Source organism: Mesoplodon densirostris, chromosome X (genome assembly GCF_025265405.1).
Source record: "Mesoplodon densirostris isolate mMesDen1 chromosome X, mMesDen1 primary haplotype, whole genome shotgun sequence".
Classification (NCBI taxonomy): domain Eukaryota; kingdom Metazoa; phylum Chordata; class Mammalia; order Artiodactyla; family Ziphiidae; genus Mesoplodon; species Mesoplodon densirostris.
Window position 1 is genome coordinate 94,091,111 of NC_082681.1, and position 20,969 is coordinate 94,112,079.

General features: G+C 39.9%; 1 protein-coding gene and 1 non-coding gene across 5 annotated transcripts in view; both read right to left on the reverse strand.

Moving 5' to 3' along the window:
• CLCN5 (chloride voltage-gated channel 5) overlaps positions 1 to 20,969 on the reverse strand; it is a 153,984-nt gene that overhangs the window by 31,632 nt on the left and 101,383 nt on the right. For all 4 annotated transcript variants that reach the window (XM_060086779.1, XM_060086778.1, XM_060086776.1 and 1 more), the window contains one exon: positions 15,592 to 15,738. In XM_060086779.1, coding sequence (XP_059942762.1) covers positions 15,592 to 15,738 — 147 coding nt within the window. The remainder of the gene's footprint in view (positions 1 to 15,591; positions 15,739 to 20,969) is intronic.
• TRNAD-GUC (transfer RNA aspartic acid (anticodon GUC)) lies at positions 14,348 to 14,420 on the reverse strand. Its single transcript has one exon. It is a non-coding gene; the product is annotated as a tRNA-Asp (tRNA).

Below are 20,969 nucleotides of genomic sequence, written 5' to 3' on the forward strand. Positions count from 1 at the left end.
GCATAACCAGTACCACATCAATAACTTTTGATGAAAGTTCATGTGTTTTACAAATACTCCATCAGTGCTTCTAGGGGAGGAACTTTCTTATTCCATGTAAATTTACCTCTTTTGAAAACTAGAGGGCTGATAGCCATGACACAGTCCTCATACTAAAATGAGATTTAATTACAATTCAGATTAAGAAATGAGGCACTAGATTTGCAGCAACATGGGTGGACCTAGAGATTATCAGACTAAGTGAAGTATCTCAGAGAAAGACAAATAGCATATGATATCACTTATATATGGAATCTAAAAAATGATACAAATGAATTTATTTACAAAATTAAAACAGACTCACAGACATAGAAAACAAGCTTATGGTTACTAAAGGGGAAGGAGAGGGGGATAAATTAGGAGTTTGGGATTAGCAGATACACATTACTATATATAAAATAGATAACCAACACAGACCTACTGTGTAGCACAGGGAACTATACTCAATATTTTGTAATAACCTATAAGGGAAAAGAATCTGAAAAGGAATACACACACACATACACACACACACACACACACACTAAAATTACAATGAGAATTGTTGTATTCAATTTTTTGGCTGTAATTTATGCAATTGCTTTTTGTGATTTTTTTAGAAGAGGAGGCACCTGTGTTACTTCATTACTGTAAAATTTTCTTAGCCAAAATTTGGTGAATTTTAGTAGTCAGTCTACCCCACTTTTTGCTTATGATTCTAAATTGTTTTAAGTTGTGTTTACAGTATGTTCTTGTCCTTTAGCTTGGTGAATGTAGTAAAATTCTCTCCCATCCCCCCCCAAATATATATGAATCACTTTGCTGTACACTAGAAACTAACACAACATTGTAAATCAACTATACTTCAATTTAAAAAAAAAAAAGAAATGAGGCACTGGTATTCAGAATTTGACATTATATTTCTTTTACTCTTTTCTACCCCTCTATTCCCTTCTCTGCCAAATTTGTAATCTCTAGCACATGTTTCTTTATACAGACTGCCAGGTCAACATATTATTATGGAAATAAGAGAAAGAAATGCTTACCAATTTTTAATGCATCCTATGACAAAACCACAATGATAAAGTTAATATTTGGGGACAAACAGAGTTATCTTTGTGGAACACAGATCTGATCAGATCATTTTCTGTTTCTAACACATTAGTGGCTCGTACAACAATGTTTTTAAAACTTTCAACATAGGAAGACCACTTAATGAGCATTTGGCAGAAGTGTGGACTAGGAATTATAAGATATTCATTATAATTTTTAGAATAGGAAAAAATTATTTTATTTTTTTAAATAAGTAAATTTTTTTTAAAAAGAGAGCAGTGTTATTTAAAAAACAGATTTTGAAATATTTTTCCAACCACTTTGGAAAAAAATATTTTTAAATGTATAATAAGGATGATGACAATGACACTACTAATTTTTTAAGGTTTTACCAATGAGAGGGATGAAACTGCACTCTTTCACAGAGGTATCTATATCTGACTTGATGACAAACAGCTTAAGCTGTGGCTCTTATTCCACATCCAATTGGTTTCCTTTCTTACCATTTTTATTACTTAGCAGAAAGAAATATTAATGTCATAATACTTAGTTGTCAGGAATGGCAGTAGAGATTATTCCATTCAGGACCAACTACTGAGGTACAAAGAGAGTAGTAAAACGCAAAAGGCTTTTCAAAAAACAGTGTATTAATAGTTAAGCTTCTTTAGATAAACAAGGACCTACTGCATAGCACAGGGAACTACAGTCAATATCTTGTTATAACCTATAATGGAAAAAAATTTGAAAAAGAATACACACACACACACACACACACACACACACACACATATATGAATCACTTTGCTGTACAACTTGAAACACTGTAAAACAACTATACTTCAATTTTAAAAACGGTAATTAGGGGCTTCCCGGGTGGCACAGTGGTTGAGAGTCCGCCTGCCGATTCAGGGGACACGGGTTCGTGCCCTGGTCCGGGAAGATCCCACATGCCGCAGAGCGGCTGGGCCCGTGAGCCATGGCCGCTGAGCCTGCGCCTCCGGAGCCTGTGCTCCGCAACGGGAGAGGCCACAACAGTGAGAGGCCCGCGTACCGCAAAAAAAAAAAAAAAAAAAAAAAAAGGTAATTAAAATAAAAGATTTAAGCTTCTGGTGTGTAAATACTCTACCAAGGGAAGAAGAGTAAAATTAAACAACGACCCTAAATATCAGATTGGGGTGCTTATTAGGCAACTCTAGATTCTTGACTCTATACAAAAAAAAAGAGTAAAACTTAGGTAAGTTTTGAAGGCATAGTGTGCCCTTCAAAGTAAGTTATATTTAAAATGATTTAATGCTCTAGCAGGAAAATGATTCAGGTTAAAGTACATCTAGCTCTTAAATGATAAAAGTCGCCCGAAAGCTAACCTGGATTGCCTGAGTCTGGGAAAAAATGTACAAAAAACAAGTCAGAAAAATAAGTCAACCTTGAAACAGCTTTCCCGGTAAGTTACACTTAGGTCTAAAAACTTAATTAATGGGTGTTTAAAAGCACACTGCTTGAATGAGGAGGCATATAAATGAATGTATTTAGCTCATTTTCCTTTATGGAAACCACTTTCTAATTTTTTTCTAAAAATCACATGATGCTTAAAACTGGAAAACCCCTTAAAATACAAGAAAAGAAACTCCAATTTGAGAATAATGTTTATTTCAATCCCTAACCAATATGCCATTAGACATTTCCCTGAGGAGCTGAACAGTAACTGATTAAGTGAATTAGTTAAACACTAACAAAGACACAAGGGGAAAGAGGATAGAAGGAAACCTCGTGCACCCTGAAGTACTGCTTTAATGATAACCACAGCTGCATGAGGGCTCACTTATTGGCAGCAGCCTAAAGAAAGAAATAAGCACTCAAAGAAATGGAGCAGGGATATTGGTACGTATCACAGGACTTGAAAGTAGTTCCATTTTTAGAATGTATTTCAGTTTTTACAGGGATATATTGTATTTTTGCAAGGCTAAAAGCACGTATACAAAAAAGTCAACACTTGACCTAGCACACATCAGCAGATATTCATCCTGCAATCTTTTAAACTGTACCTTCATTCAACAGCAAGTACTAAGGGTCTATTATGAGCCACTTCTCACTTCCATACCTGCGCCCTTTTCCCTTCTTGTATTGGTTCATCCATTCCAGATCTCCCAATAAGCCATGAACCCTTTCACATTCCATTCATCTCTACGTTTGAGAATACATTACCGTTGAAGCCCCAATAATTAGTCAACATTTTTAGGACCTTTCTATATATCAACTTGTGCCTCCATTTTGCTTCCCCACTTACCGAAACCCAGTGGCTGAAAAGCAAATGCTTTTTTTTCTCTCCCGGCCACACCGCCCTGCTGCTTACAGTATTGAACTCAGGCCCACAGCAATGAAAGCACAGAGTCCTGACCACTGGACCGCCAGGGGATTGCCCAGAAAAGCAAATGTCTTCCTGTGTAAGCCCTGGAGAATGTCACAGGACCATGTTATGTTTTAATATACTATCTTAGTTTGGCCCTGGAACACTTATTCAGGGCGACTATTCCATTGATACACATCTGTACAGCCATACTGGTTGTTAAATAGTGAAATACCTGTGGCTTGTAGATAAATAACTACTCTTTCCCAAGGACTCTCCTCCCCCACAGCCATCCCCCAGAGGCTCCTGAACTTTCCCATGATGCAGCAGCTGGAACACCAGGAGGCTCCAGAACACTACCCGCAGCTATATCTGACATCCAATCTGACGGGTCAGTGCCTGTGTTGTTTTGACTGTCACCCTGCACCCATTTCATTTAAGGACTGACTGCTTGGTTCCTGCTCACAGCACGTTGAAATGTGAAGCTAAGAGGCAGGAAGGACAACAAAGAGGAAACTCTCTATCCCAGCTCTGCTGAGCTAGACAATCAGAGAGGTGGTGAGAGAGGTGGGGAACGGGACTGCAAAAACAATAATGAATCTATGATATGTACTATTAAAATGAAGTGTGAGGGCCATGAGAAGTATATGGGAAGGTGGGGCATGGGAGAAAGGGATAGGGAAAAGGCTTTCAAGATATGCGTGAATCTAGATTCTTATACCACCTTCAGACTCCTTGGTTCCCACTGGATACAGCTCTGCCCCCACTGGGTTGTAGACATTTGCTTGACAGTGTACCTTTTGTGCCTTCTATTGCCAGCATCTGCTCTAATGCGGAAGTTCCCCACCCAAATCACTTTCATTACCAGTGGAGCCAGGGTGCTAATTGCCAGAGTTACCAATGTTATGAAAAATAGCTTGAGGAGTATGGCTTGGTATCTGCAGACCCCCACTGTACAAAATCAATGTAGAAATAGAAGTAGAGGGGATAGGTTTGAGAACGTTGCTGAGAGGGTTGTCCACATAAAGAAAATAGCCCTCTGCTCTATTACTTGCTCTTCATTCCTTCCTTCTCAAATTTATACATAAAAGGGACTGACAAGAAGGCTGGTAAATGTAAAGGGTAGGGAAACCCTGCTCTAAAATGCACATTCCATACCAGAGTGTTGAGAAAGCCTTTGGCTAGCACGATCCTCCTGTGTGACTACTTGTGCTTATTATTTTAGAAGCAGCATTTCTCCAGTTCTTCTATATTGAGTCTGCACTGGTTTCTCTCTATTAATCTCCAAAAGGAAGTTGGGGACAAAAGATTAGCAACTATTCTTTAGCAGGGGAAAAAACTTCAAGAGAGGAAATACCAAGTAGGAGATTCTTCTTGGATTCATGGGAATAGTGTGATGTTGTGGACAAAAAAAAAAAAAACAGTTAAACACACACATACACACACACACACATATAATCTAGGAATTGCTCTTAAGGAAACACTTGTATCTGTGCACACCAATGTATGTATGCTATTCACTGCAGCACTGGAAACAATGAAAGAGTTCAGTAATGGGGGAATAGCATAAGGAAAGAAGTAGACTGATGTGTACTGAAATAGAAAAATCTCCCAAACTTACTATGTGATAAAAGCAAGTTACAAAATAATAAGTAGATTTTTTTAAAAAATTAAAGTGTGTGTCTCTGTGTTAACTGGATAGAAAAAGAATTGAAAGGGTCATAACTGAGTTATTTTGAAGGGTTATCTCTGGAGTGGGAAGTAGTGAGGGGACTTTCACATTTTATATACATGTGTATTGTTTGAATCTTTAACAGTGAGGTGTATTTATGTGTTATATAAGTGTTTCTAAAAATAAAAATAATGATAATGCAGCTAGAAGAGTAGAGACAAGACATTGCAAAGGGAAGACTTCCATTCTGAGAGGCAGACCACTGGGGTATTTAGAAACAAAGCAGGTGACAGTTTCTGTAGAACATTGGGAGGAAAGCACCAAGAGGAAGATGACTTACTAAATTTTTACATGAAAGTCAATGGGAGGACTTCCCTGGTGGCGCAGTGGTTAAGAATCCTCCTGCCAATGCAGGGGACACAGGTTCCATCCCTGGTCTGGGAAGATCCCACATGCCCGTGGAGCAACTAAGCCCATGTGCCACAACTACTGAGCCTGTGCTCTAGAGCCCGTGAGCCACAACTACTGAGCCCACGTGCCACAACTGCTTAAGCCCATGCACCTAGAGCCTGGGCTCCACAACAAGAGAAGCCACAGCAATGAGAAGTCCACACACCGCAACGAAGAGTAGCCCCCACTTGCTGCAACTAGAGAAAGCCCAAGCACAGCAACGAAGACCCAACGCAGAAAGGAGAGAAAGGGAAGGAAAGGAAGGAAAGGAAAGGAAAGAGGGGAGGGAGGGAGGGAGGGAGAGAGGAAGGAAGGAAGGAAGGAAGGAAGGAAGGAAGGAAGGAAAGAAGGAAGGAAAGAAGGAAGAAAGAAAGAAAGAAAGAAAAAGTCTTTGTGATCAGACCCATTGTCCAGCAGTGAGAAGATACAGATTCCAACCCTAGCTCCATAACTCACTAATTGTGTCACCCTGGGCAACTGTCTTAATCTCTGTGGGTTTCAGATTCCCCATCTGTAAAAATGAGGGCATATCAGCATGTATGATTTTTACGGTCCTTTCCAACTCTCATACTCTAATTTTAGCAATGGTTATTTGTGGGTCATTCGTACATTGTGTTGAATGACTTCTGAGAAGATATTAGCTTTGAGGAATTCCAAATGGTATTTTGATTGCATAGTTATCACAGAATACCCTTCTGGCAAGATCAATAAATGGTACTACCAACCCTTAGAAAAGTAAGATTCAGTTGAGCAGTGAAGTAGAGCACAACCTGGGACCCAACACTTCCAGTCTGTGCCTAACTAGAGCTATACCAACATGGCCACGGTACCTCTGGAGTACCTGCTAGCCACAGACCCCGGAAACACCCAGCACACATTCCTGAAACATCACAGCAACCCTCTCCTCTACCACATAATGCCATAAATCAGAACAAGGTGAGGTTCATAATAATCCACTCAGGATTTATTAGAGGCCAAATGCCCTCTAACTTCTTTCTCCCTTTGAGAGGGGACCAAAGTGGTCTCACTAATTAGAAAATAAACGGGGAGCTTCCAGATTCAGCTCTGGCAAGTAAAAAGCTCAGAAATTGTCTTGCTGTACACTTGAAACTAATACATTATAAATTAACTATACTTCAATTAAAAAAACAAAAAAAAAGATGTTGCTCCCATTCGTACAGCAAGAAAAAGCTAGACAAACTGAAAAATCAATAACTTTTCTTGGACCCACCGGAGAATTGCTGCAAGGGAAACTCTGACCCCCAAATCTGAAGAGACAGGCTTATCCAAAAAACACAGAGAGATCTGCTTACCTGGAGTAGAAACCGCTAGAAACATAACTGGTAGGGCTACTTAAACGGCAACTTTGACGAATAGCTGAAGGCTGTGTGTGGACTTCTGTGAGAGTAAGGAACTCCTGAGCCTATACTTCGGTGGGTTTTATCTCCAGGAACCCTACCAAGTTCTCAAAATGAAGAGCTAAGAAACGTGTCCTCCTAGCTCAGAGGAGGAGAAGTGAAGAGCTATCATTGTGAAATAGGCCAGACCTGTCTCTGTAACAAAGGCCTATGCTCCAGGGGAAAATACTTTGCCTGAGCCTTATCCCAGTTGGGGGAAGGGCATTCTTCCCTCTCCAGCCCCAACCCGACCCTTCTAGTCTCACCTACGGGGAAAAAGCAAAGTCAGTAGGGGTCTGGGCTTCCTGGAAATGGGCTGGGAAAAAGCAAAGTCAGTAGGGGTCTGGGCTTCCTGGAAATGGGCTGGGAAAAAGCAAAGTCAGTAGGGGTCTGGGCTTCCTGGAAATGGGCTAGGAATGCTGAGGTCAGAGACAGGAGCAGGGGGCAGGGAGAACAAAAAGCTATACCACCGGATTACACTTTGTGAAGGTCAAAGACACAAGACACAGGTCCAACAGACACTGCAATTTAATCAGAAGATTATAAAATAACCTGCTCCCCCATACCATACAAGCACACCAATGGGGCTCCCATATCTTATTAACAGTGGATTACAGCTGCAAGACACAGAATCTCTTTCAAGGAATTGTACTTAAGGAAACTAAAAATCAAGAGGGGAGACAAAAACAAGGACACTACAGGAATTTAACCCCTGGCACCAATAATGACCCCAAACATTAAACAAAGCCCAACTCCTAGCCAGTTTAACATAAATCCTAACACAAGGGAATTAAACTAGAAACCAGTAACAGAAAAACAGCTGGAAAATGACCAAATACCTGGAAATTAAGCAACATACTTCCAAATAACCCATGGGTCAAAGAAGTCTGAAGACAAATTTTAAAACATTTTGGAGTAAATGAAAATGAAAATACAACATAACAAAATTTGTGGGATACAGCAAAAAGCAGTACTTAGAAATTTATAATATTAAATGTATATATTAGAAAAGAAGAAAGAGCTAAAATCAAAAGATCTGAACATCACCAAAGAAGACATACAGATGGCAAATAGCAAATGAAAAGATGCTCAACATCATTTGTCATTAGGGTAATGCAAATTAACAACAAGATCCCACTACACACCTATTAGAATGGCTAAAACCTAAAACACTGACAATACCAATTGCTCACAAGGATGTGGAATTACAGGAACTCTCATTCATTGCTGGTGGGAATACAAAATGGTACAGCCACTTTAGAAGACAGTTGGGCAATTTCTTATAAAACCAAACATAGTCTTACCATATAATCCAGAAATTGCATCTATATATTTACCCAACTGACTTGAAAACTTACGCCCACAGGAAAAACTACACACAGATGTTTGTAGCAGCTTTAGTCATAATTGCCAAAAGTTGGAAGAAACCAAGATGTCCTATAGTAGGTAGGTGAATGAATAGACAAACTGTGGTATATCCGGACAATGGAATATTATTTAGGGATGAAAAGGAACGAGCTATCAATCCACACAAAGACATGGAAGAACCTTAAATGCATACTGCTGAGTGAAGGAAGCCAATCTGAAAAGTCTATGTACTGTACGATTCTATTTATAAAGACATTCTGGAAAAGACAAATTTATAAAGATGAAAACGGATCAGTGGTTGCCGGGGCTCAGAAGAAAGGATGCTGAATAGGTAAGACACAGGGGATTTTTTAGGGCAGTGAAACTATTCTGCATGATACTGTAATAGTGGATACATGTCACTATGCATTTGCCAAAATCTATAGAGCTTTACAGCACAAAGAGTGAACCTTAATGTATGCAATTTAAAAAAATCCCAGGATGGAATGCAGAATGTGGCAAAAGAATCCAATTATATTACAAATTTGAGAAACAGCCTCACTAAAGGGGTAAAGGAAAAAGATGCTGACCCAAGTAACTGGAAATGAGTGGAGTTTGTAAGACTAAAGGTAAAAGAATTTTGTATAAGCACTTTACTATAGTTGATAAAGTAGTTTCCCATGGAGGGTATGGGTTAACAATTTGAAACCATGCACGTACACTGGAAATGAACAGTTAAATATTGGATGGTGGATGGTGGGAGCCACGTTTCTCACGACCTGGAGGGGAAGGTTACAGACAAGCAAGGGGAGGAGGCAAGAATGATCCATGTGGTAACGGATTACAGTTAGAGACACCAGTATGATCTCATGTTTAGCTTCATATAGATGCAGATAGTTACATACAGATAATCTCTTTACAGGTATGTGTAAATACGTGGGTCAGAATACACATATATTTATATTTCCTTACTGAGAGGGCCTAGAAGCAACAACGCCCCAACAGAAAAAAGCACACCTCATGCCCAGATCTTGCTTTCTTTTTTTTTTTTAAGTTTTACTTATTTATTTTTGGGTGTGTTGGGTCTTCGTTTCTGTGCGAGGGCTTTCTCCAGTTGCAGAGAGTGGGGGCCACTCTTCATTGCGGTGTGCGGGCCTCTCACTGTCGTGGCCTCTCTTGTTGCAGAGCACAGGCTCCAGACACGCAGGCTCAGTAGTTGTGGCTCACTGGCCTAGTTGCTCCGTGGCATGTGGGATCCTCCCAGACCAGGGCTCGAACCCATATCCCCTGCATTAGCAGGCAGATTCTCAACCACTGCGCCACCAGGGAAGCCCCCCAGATCTTGCTTTCTAATACTAATCTCTGCTGAAAGGAACTAGGGCTCCTTGGAGAAATGGCTGATTCTAGGACTGAGGCAGGAAATATATAACATGGGCCTGGAGCATACTGTAGTACCAGAAAGTAAATAAGTGCTCAAGAATCCTGCACAGTGACAGGGGTATATCAAAGGGAGACAGAGCCAATTGAAAGAGCTCCAAATGCAAAGTTAGAAAAATTTGAATAAAATAAAGTAATAATGGATTATAGCCCAAAGTATTAAACAGATGAGTCCCTACTGATATAAATAAGTGATGAATAAATAACTGAGAATAGAGAAATCTCCAATGAAGAACAATTCCAAATAGTGTTTGTAGAGACTTCACCCTCAAGGAGGTAGAGAATAACTTCCTTATTCTTAAGTGTCAGCTACGCAGTGACTTCCTTAACCAAAGAACACATTATGGAAAGGATGAAAAAAGAGTAACTTCACAGTGGAGAAAACTGACAAACACTACCTCAGCCACGTGATCAAGGTGCAGTGATGAGTCATATTGATGGTATATACCTTTGATATGATGTGGTAAGAATGACACTTTACCTCTAGTCTCCTTCCCCCAAGCCCCAGTCCAATTATGAGAAAAACATCAAACAAATCCCAACTTAGCAACATTCTACAAATACCTGGCCAGTAATCCTCAAAACTGTCAAGGTCACCAAATACAAAGAAGGTCTAAGAAACCATCACAGCCAAGAGGAGCCCGAGGAGACAGGACGACTAAATGTAATGTGGTGTCCTGGATGGGACATTAGGTAAAAACTCAGTAGACCTGAATAAAACATATACTTAAGACAAAAATATAAATATATAAATGGGGGAAAGAGTAGAGGGCATACATTCTGAAATCTGACCAGGTATTTTCCCATTAAGGAACCTAAAGGAAGCCTTTACAGCCTGTGGACCATCACCATAGGCCTCATTTTATGGGGTCAGCATATTAAAACAGGTGAGGTTTACGGCCCCATGGAGCTTTTGATAAGGGCTACTTTTTCTTTTTTTCAAGCTCAAAAAGCAGCGATAACAATTGCCATTCTCCTAGGCTGAGCGTTTAGGGAAGTTTGAATATTATGAGGGTGACGGTTCCCAAATTCCCTTTCCTTCTCCTCCTGGCACCATCCACACAAATGAGTCAGTTTGGGAGAGCCTAACTGAGATGATGAAGGGAGGATTCTCCATGAGCTGAAGCCCAAGATGGTTTTGTTTTGTTTTGCGGTATGCGGGCCTCTCACTGTTGTGGTCTCTCCCGTTGCGGAGCACAGGCTCCGGACGCGCAGGCTCAGCGGCCATGGCTCACGGGCCCAGCCGCTCCGCGGCATGTGGGATCTTCCCGGACCGGGGCACGAACCCGTGTCTCCTGCATCAGCAGGTGGACTCTCAACCACTGCACCACCAGGGAAGCCCCCAAGATGTTTTATGTTTCCCTCTGAAGGAATACTATAATCTTTCTTTACAGTGGGGAGGAACAAACAGAACTGTTTCACAGCTTCCATGGTGGATTTCATGCACTGTCATGTTTTTCATTTTAAAAGTTTTTTCCCTTCCCTGGGACATCGGGAGGTTATGCTGAGGCTGGCAGGGGTGGTCTGGGCATGTTCTCACACGTGAGGGGGAAATGGCCTGCTCATACTCCACCTGGGCTTTGAAGTCATCTGTGACTCTTCTGGTTTATTCTCCATGTCTAATTGGTCCTATTGATCCCCACTCTGAAATTTCTCCAGAACTTATTCTTTCCCCCTCTCCATTTCCTGCTGCCTTAATTCAGGCCTTTGCTTTTTTGCCTAGATTGTTCAAAAATAACAGTTTAACTGGTCTTCCAGTCTCCAGCATACTCTTCCCCTGAATCTATCTTCCACACTGCCATAAATTCTCTAAAACACCAATCTGATCACATCATTCCTCTGCTTTTAAATCATTTGGTGACTCCTTGGTTACAAGATGAGGTCCAAAAGCGCAGACAATCTGGACCCCACCTAGATTTCTAACTAGATCTCCCAACCTATATCCTGCTCCAACTCTCACCATCCCCACCCTTGGAGTCTCAGGCCTCAGACACACAGACTCTGTTTCTTGAACAGAGGATGCTCTCTCACGCTGCTGTGTGCCTTTACCTGTGCTGCTCTTTCTGCCAGGAATGTCTCCTCATTCTGCAGTTAGGGAGTAGCAGCAAGGCATGCTAGGTAGAAAGACAAGGAAGCGAGGGGGAAAAGAGAATCGAAGAACATTACCAAAACAACACAGTTCGTATCTGGGTGTTCCATAAATGAATGAATTGCTGAATTGCTGACCAGGAGTTCCAGGCTGCGGAGGCAGGCGAGTGAGAACAGATGGACTATGAGAATAGCTCTGAATTTTTTCCTGTTACTCAAACCCTTTTTCTATTTGCCTCCTCCTCCCCTTCTTTCAGATCTCTGTGTTTATGTTTCTTCTAATTTACAGACTACTATAACACTACCTCAGATGCATTTAACCATGCCATGCATAATTTATTTATTCATTACTCATAAATCAATCCCTCCAGCCATCTGGAAAACAAGGACCACTTCTACTGCCTTTCAAGCTCCTTTTAACTAATCTTTTTAGTACGTGCCATTGTGCCTGGTACAAAATGTAATATTTTATGCACAGTTTCACCACCAAATATCAAGGACTTTATGACCTTTTTTTCTGTTGTTGTTGTGTTCACTAGGAAATCCCATGTGAAAACATTAAATAAAATAAGAACAATTAAAAAGCAAAGCAAGAAAATTATATCACTACGGAGTATTATAAGTGGACTGATTTTTGTGTGTGGCTCATGGAAAACAGCCTCATTATTATACGGTCAGACCTTGGAAGCCACAAGTAGTAATTCTCTTGTAAAGGCTAGTGAAAAGTGGTGAAGGACTACTCACGTGAAACTATATTCCACAATCATAAGCAATGTCAAAATCTTGTCTGCCTCAGTTTTCTAGTTTATTAAATAGGAATAATGGATACTTGCCCCAATCACCTACCGAGAGCAACGTGAACACAGAAAAACTACTTTGGTCATACAGATGCCATATGAAATCATTTTTCATTAGAAGCAATGATGATAACTAAGCCAAACCACTCTGGTTTAGCCAGAAGGCTTAAGTAGAGGTAGCCAGTTTAAGCTAATGGATACCCTAACTGACCACTTCACTAGAGCCAGTAATTGGTATGACTGACTCACTGTGGTTGTAAGTACTCATAAATGGACATGATACGCACATGTCCCTTTTATATTAGTAGGCAAATAGGAAAACCCACTAAATACCAAACCATGAGTACCTTTCTTTTATGAACTTTAAATTCAGGGGCTCTCTTCTACTGTCACTGCCCTGAGGTACCTTTACCAGGCAAATTTCTTGTTATCCTTTTGAACCTGTGGTTTTCTTACTTGTATATTCATCCCAAGTTGGGCACCTCCCCTCAGAGGAGCCTCCCCTGACCTTTCCAACTACTGTGGTATTCCCCAGTTATCATCTATTGTCATTCAGTTTATTTCCATCCTCTACTTATCACAATGTGTAATTAACTAGGGAATCTGTTTATTTCCCCAACTAGATCTAAATTCCAGATCGGCTTGGATCTTATCTATGTTAATCCTGCCACTGTATTCCCAGTGCCTACAGCAGTACCTGGCTCATACCAGGTGCTCGAAAAGTATTTGTTGAATGAGTATGTGAAGGAGTTTTGTCCTCACAGTGATAATAAGGTTAATTCAAACTTCTTAGTATGACATTCAGGCCCCAATTTACTTATTTGGGCTTATATTCTGCCTTTTTATACCTCTGTATATTATGCCTGTTGCTATCTCTGTAAAAGCTTGCTTTCTGCCTCAAATGCTCTTCCTCCTTCCAAATAACTTACCTTTCAAGGCCCTTCTCAAACACACCTTTTCTGTGAAATTTTTTCCAATCCTACACACACACACACACACACACACACACACACACAGAATGCGTCCTCTGCTAAGTCCTTGTAATATAGGGTTATAATAGACATAATAATGATGATGATTATGATAGCTAACATTTTATTGAGCATTAACTCTATGCTGGGTACATAAGCACTTTATATGTTATTATCTCATTTAATCCTGAAAACAATTCTTAAGAGGTAGGTAGGTACTATCATAAGTACTTAGGTGTCTGTTAGGCTAGCTAGAATCAACTTCATGAAGGGACGGTGACTTAAAGCCTTGCTAATTCCCAGAACCTAGCAAAATATCTGTAATGTCATAGGCCCTTAATACAAATTTGCTAAATAATGAATTCTGACAGTAGTTTCTTGTCCCCTGATTTCACTTTGAGAATGGCAATCCCAATCACTTAAAGAACCAGACAATAAAGTATATAAATTCAACCTTAAAGTGATACAGTCCTTTCTAATTATAACAAGAAACACAGAAGTAATAAAAGAAAAGGGTTATATACCTAGCTATACAAAAATTTTAAAAATTTGTAGATTAAAAAAACAAAGTTAACAAAGGCAAACCAGAAATAGAAAATATACATATTCAACCTATATTAGACAAAAGATTAATAATAATAATATAAAGGGCTCTTATAAAAAAATAAGAAAAGATAAGCAGCCCATTAGAAAGACAGGAACATCATATGAACAGGAAACTTCCAGAAAAAGAAATTTTTTTTGGCCAGACCGCACAGTTTGGGGGATTTTAGTTCCCTGACCAGGGATTGAACTCGAGCCCTCGGCAGTGACAGTGCAAAGTCCTAACCACTGGACCACCAGGGAATTCCCCAGAAAAAGAAATTTAAATGGTTAATAAACATGAAAATATGCTCAAGCTCATTAATTTTAAAAAGTGAAAATTAAAACAATAATAGGGATGCATTTATTTATTTATCATATTGTAAAGATGAAAAAAGAATTATAATATTTAGCACCAGCAAGGCTGGTGAAAGGGGAAATAAGCACTCTTACATACTCATGCCACAGAAATGCTCTCATACACTTAAAAGATACACACACACACACACATACACACACACATGCACATGGTTGTCCATTGTGGCATTGTTTGTAATAGCAAGAGATTGGAAGCAATTGAAATGTGCATCAATAGAAGCTTGGTTAAGTAAACTATGGTACAGCTATACCATGAAACTGTATGCAGCCAATGAAGAGAATGACGTTACTGCATAACCAAATAATAGATAAGGGGAATTCTCATTTTATAAATATATTCCAGATAATAAGAAAACAATTATAAAAAGGGGAAAGGATTTGAACAGACACTTCATCGAAGAGGATATAAGGTTGGCAAATAAGCACATGAAATGATGTTCAACATCATAAACCGTTAGGGAAATGAAATTAAAACCATGATGAGATAACACTACATAGCTGTTAGAATGATTAAAATTAAAATTACTGAAAATACTAAGAGCAGAACAAGTGGAAGAACTACCATACATGGCTAGTTCAGATGCAAAATGGTACAGCCACTCTGGAAAATGGTTTGGCAGTTACTTACAAAGTTCAGCATACATTTATCACACAGTCCAGTGATCCCACTCCGGGGTATACTACTCAGCAAGAGAAAGGAATGAACAACTTAAATGAATCTCCAAGGCATTAAGCTGAGTGAATGAAGTCAGTCTCAGAAGTTGAAACTATGTGACTCCATGTATATGACATTCTCAAAAAGGAAAAACTATGGGACAGAGAACAAATCAGTGGTTACCAGGGCTTGGGGGTGGGGGAGGACTGACTGCAAAGGGTAATAAGAAGGAATGCTTTGGGGGTGTTGAACTGTTCTGTATCCTGTCAGTGGTGGTGATTACAAGTATCTACGCATGTGTTAAAATTCACAGGACTGTGTGCCAGGAGATAAATAAATGTTATTGTATGTACATTGGAAATAATTTTAAAAAAGATAAATTGTCATCAGCAGTAATGATACCTTCTATTTCTCCATCTAAGGGAGGAACATCATCTCTCATGGAGAAATCCATAGCTGTCCCTGGTATGTCCATCAAGTCCTCATCACTGGAGCTGCTCTGGAAGCTATTGAAACTCCCCTGCTGAAAGCCTCTGTTATCCATGGCTCCTGTACAGAAAAAAAAAAAAAAAAAACAGGAGGCTTATTACAATGATTTCCAAGCCCCTTACCACTTATTCTTTTTTTATTGTGGTAAATACACATAACATAAAATTTACCACTTAAACCATTTTAAACTGGCAATTCAGTAGCATTTAGCACATTTACAATGATGTGCAATCATCACTATCAATTTCCAGAAATTTTTCATCATCTCAAACAGAAACTCGTTACCCAGTAAACATAACTTCCCATCTCCCTTCCACCCCAGCCCCTTATAACCTCTATTCTCTTTCTGTGTCTGTGATTTGCTGATTCTGGATATTTCATATAAATGTAATCATATAAGATGTGGGCTTTTGTGTCTGGCTTCTTTCACGTCTCATAATTTTTTCAAGGCTCATCCATGCTGTAGCATGTATAAGTACTACATTCCTTTTTAGAACTGAATAACACCCATTGTATGGATATACCACATTTTATTTATCCTTTTATCAGTTGATGGACATTTGGGTAGTTTTCACCTTTTGGGTTACCACTTATTCATATGTCCTCTTTCGTGCTCTTATTTTGACAGTATAGACGTACAAACTACTTAGCATAGTCAGTTACCCTCCAGATATAACATACCGTTACCCTTACCATGTAGTTGATATTGGGTTTTTGAGAACCATTGCAAATAAGCAAATCAAATGAGGACATGGGTACAAAACTCATGGGAGTTCACAATAAATAAAAATTTGAAATAAAAACTAGACAGCAGTATTCAGAAATGTGCTAGCCATCTGGGAGTGGAAAAATATTATTTTATGCCTCTGGCTCTCCCAGAGTTCTTAACACAATATAGATGCACAGAAATACTGGGAAAAAGAGGCATACTGTGCTGTTCAATGTTGTTCTCTGCTCAAGAATTTAATATTAAAGATGAAACACTTTCCACATGCCAAGTGGGAATCCTCAGATCATAAAATTTTATTCAAAAAAATCTTAGTATATTGATCTTTAAAAAAAAAAAACCAAACAGCATTACAGCCAACTTTATCTAGCCCTGCAGCACAACACCCCCAGTTTTTGATGAAATCTTGATCAAGTTTCATAGTCAGCAAAGTTCTATTCGATTAGGCAAATAATACTCTTTTTTAAAAATTTCATTCATTCATTCATTTTATTTTTGGCTGTGTTGGGCCTTTGTTGCTGTGTGCAGGCTTTCTCTAGTTGTGGCAAGTGGGGGCTACTCTTCATTGTGGTGCACGGGCTTCTCATTGTGGTGGCTTCTCTTGTTGTGGAGCATGGGCTTCAGGAACGCAGGCTTCAGAAGTTGTGGCCAGCAGGCTCGGTAGTTGTGGCTCATGGGCTCTAGAGCACAGGCTCAGTAGTTGTGGTGCACAGGCTTAGTTGTTCCATGGCACGTGGGATCTTCCCGGACCAGGGCTCGAACCTGTGTCCCCTGCATTGGCAGGCACATTCTTAACCACTGCACCACCAGGGAAGCCCTAAATAATACTCTTTTAAGAAACTTCTTACTCTGGGTTAACAGAATTATGTGCAAGAATGTGGTAAAGACCAAATACGTTAAATTAAACTTTAGGGGGACTTCCCTGGTGGTCCAATGGTTAAGACTCTGTGCTCCCAATGCAGGGAGCCCGGGTTTGATCCCTGGTCGGGGAACTAAGATCCCACATACTGCAACTGGAGAGCCCGTGCGCCACAACTAGAGAAGCCCGTGCACTGCAACAATGACCCTGTGCAGCCATAGTTAATTAATTAATTAATTAAAAATTAATTAATTAAATGTTGGGCCTCAAAAATTGGAATCACAGCAGTTAAATTAAATATTTTAAACATTAAGCATAAAGGAGAAAGAACCAACATTTACCAGGACTTCAATTAATTTTCAGGCCCTGGGCCATGCACTTAAAGTGAACTCTTTCACTTAATTTTTCCAGCGTTCCTAAGCTGTGGCATTAGCACTCCTAGTGCAGATGAGGAAACCAAAGCTCAGAGAGACTAAATAACTTGCCCAGTTAGTGTTTTTAGAAGAAGGTAAGCTCCAAATCATGTGCTCAATTTCACAACATCTCACTTATGATAAAGAGGTCAGCCTGATGGAGGAGGTCAGCATGAGTGACATTTATGAACCACCTATTATGTATGAAGCATTGTGGGATAGTGGGACAGATACAGAAATGATGCTGAGTAGGCCAGATGAGATGAAGATTGAGAGGCAAAGACTTGGGAGTTATCAACATCAAGGTGATGACTGAAATCAAGAGAACAGATATTCTAAGGGAAATCTGCCATTCACTTATGGATAAGGATGAATATAAATAAAAGAAACACATTCTCAACAACCTTCTTTAGTATACACCAACAGCTTGAACTCTGTGCAGACATGAATCTAAACAACAGGTTCTCCAGGAACATTACCATGCTTCCATGGTGACATATGGTCAGGTGGAGAAGGTAGGGTCATTTACCCAGAGGTACTAATAATTTAGAAAATCATCTATCATAAAACCATTCCCTCAGCTACAAAACCTCTAACCTTCCTATGTGGATCAAATGTTTCCTAGGATACTAAGAATCCATGCTTTGCATCTTCAGCCCAGCTCCCTCGCTTCCAGCCAATCCTTCATCCTTGCTAGACTCTTCCTCCTGCTCTATCCTGCTTCCTTCACGCCCCTTCTCTGAGCACACCTGCAAAAATGCACTTACACGAATTCCTCTGAATTATGATTCTAAGCAAGAAGGTGACAAAAGCGGCCTCTGCCGCTGCTCCCAAGTCTAACCTGACTACCATAGGATCCTTAGGCAGGTTTTTCCTATTACCAACGACACATAGGAAATTCTGAAACTCTCAGTCTTCCCTCCTGTCATCCAGGAAGAAGTGTCTTTAATCTTTAAGAAAAAAATTAGTCTCTCTACTTTGCTCTTGATCTGACTAAGATAACAGATCCTTACCTGCCTTACTCTGAGTTACTTTATCTTATCCTTTAAGGAAACCTACTATCTCTAGCCCTCATCTCTATCTCAAGCTCCAGTCCTTAATTCCCAAGAATTCCATTTGACACTTCTGTTGCTGCTTCAAACTCAACAGGATGAAAATGAAAAACAAGCAGAAATAACATTAGCCTAAACACAAATAACAAAATCCAAACAAGGCATGTTTCCTGTCCTCACATCAACTTTCCCTTTTAAATGTAGGTGGCATCAGAGTCATTAGTTGCACTTAATATTTGTCTAACTCTGGGATTTACTACATTCAACGAACTTATAAAAGCAATCTCAAAAGTAGGTATTCCAGGTTTCTAGAAATCTTAATGGAAAACAAGCACCATTTTAGCTGATGAGAAGAACTTGAGAGATTTTCTTTCTGTTTAAATTCATCCAACGCCCGTGAATTCCAGTGACTAGCACTGAACGTAGGCAAGAAAATTTGCAAAATGATGCAGAATCCTTTCCCTCTCTCTTCACTGGTTATGTGCTTCATTCAGGAAATGATTTAAAATACACAGTTCCAGCAACTCTACATTAGCCACACAAATCATAGGGAGAAAAAGTATGGGGAGTCCAAAAATAATTTATATTTGGCTTTGGAATATGTCCTGTAGTCATATTTTCAGAAGGTGTACCTATTGTTCTGGGAATTCATTAAAACAAAATAATGACGCTACAAGATGAAGACTCAACAAAGGAGAAGCTGGAAAACTCTTCCGTTTCCCCATTAGGACCTTACAAACTCCTTCCTGTAACCCACTGACACAGAACAATCCAGCTAAATTGAGCTGCCTCATTTCAAACATTTCGTGGAACAGTTATCTGGCTCAGTGTTTGGGTTATAAAGTGCTTCCTTAATAAGTACATAGAAATAAAGGGTCAACAAAAGAAAATTAGAAGCAGCAAGCAGATCAGGCAAAACAGATGCAACAAACGAGTTCAACAAAGAAAAAGGACATAATCAGTAAAACTCAAAGTGATATTTTGCCCGTGGATAATCCATTCTGGTAGTCGTTGGTTTTATTTTGCAGATATAAAAAAGTTCCAGACAAAAAGTTAAAGCAGCAGAATAATGAGGAAATAATTTAAAGTTCCTCAAAGTTGAGATTTGATCCTGCATTTAGTTGAACTCCAAGCCTATTGCTCTTTCCATAACACTCTGGGGCTTCCCTATGACATGTCAGTCCAGAGAATGGCACATCTGGAATAAATCAAACCTCTAGATGGTCACAAGCCTGAGGTCAGCCAGAATTTAGGGTAGACCAGGAACAAAGTAACAGGATTTGATTTATTATCCCAACTAGTGGATTACTATAGGGCTTGTCATACATTGAAGGGTTATGGGGGGAGGGCAAACAGGGAAAAATGTTTGGTTGATATCTGCATTACATAGCTGACACTTTCAGTGCCTTTTGTCACCTTCTTGCTTAAAATCATAAGCTGGTTCCCCATTGCCTTTTGGGTCAAGTTTACATTTCTCTGTATGGTATTCAGAGCCCTATCAAATCTAGATCCCATCTACCCAGACAGACTTATCTCCTGCCATAGATTTGTTATACTCCACATAGGCCATGTACTTTTACACCTCCATACCTTTGCTCAGGCCATATATTCTATCTGAAATCCCACCCAGCCCCCATTCTCTTTTTAGCCTGGTGAAATCCCCTTCAATCCATCTAGGGCCAGCTCAAACAGACTTTCCCTCAACACCCCCTTTGTTCAGACATCTATGCTGATTGCATAATCTCTTCCACTTGAGTCTTGTGACTACACCATATCCTTCTCATTTTTGTGGTCTTAACAACTCTAGTGTTGTTCCAGAGAAGGTATTCAATAAATGCTTATTGAGGAGGATTCTAGTTGGGGAGGAATGGTTAATAGCCAGTCAACACATTTATATAGCCAATACTCAATAAATCTATGCCTTGCACTATGAGGGTAGATGATTAAGGATACAAAAAGCGTTTGTTACCCTGTCACTGCTCTCAAGAATTTATGATCTAGTTGAGGAGGAAACTTCCGCATAATGTAATTATACAACAGCTAAGTGTTAAACTGTTAGAATAAAAGTGAAACTGGCATTTAGAAAATGGAAGGGAGGGCCTCCCTGGTGGCGCAGTGGTTAAGAGTCCGCCTGCCGATGCAGGGGATACGGGTTCGTGCCCCGGTCTGGGAGGATCCCATATGCCGCGGAGCGGCTGGGCCCGTGAGCCATGGCCGCTGGGCCTGCGCATCCGGAGCCT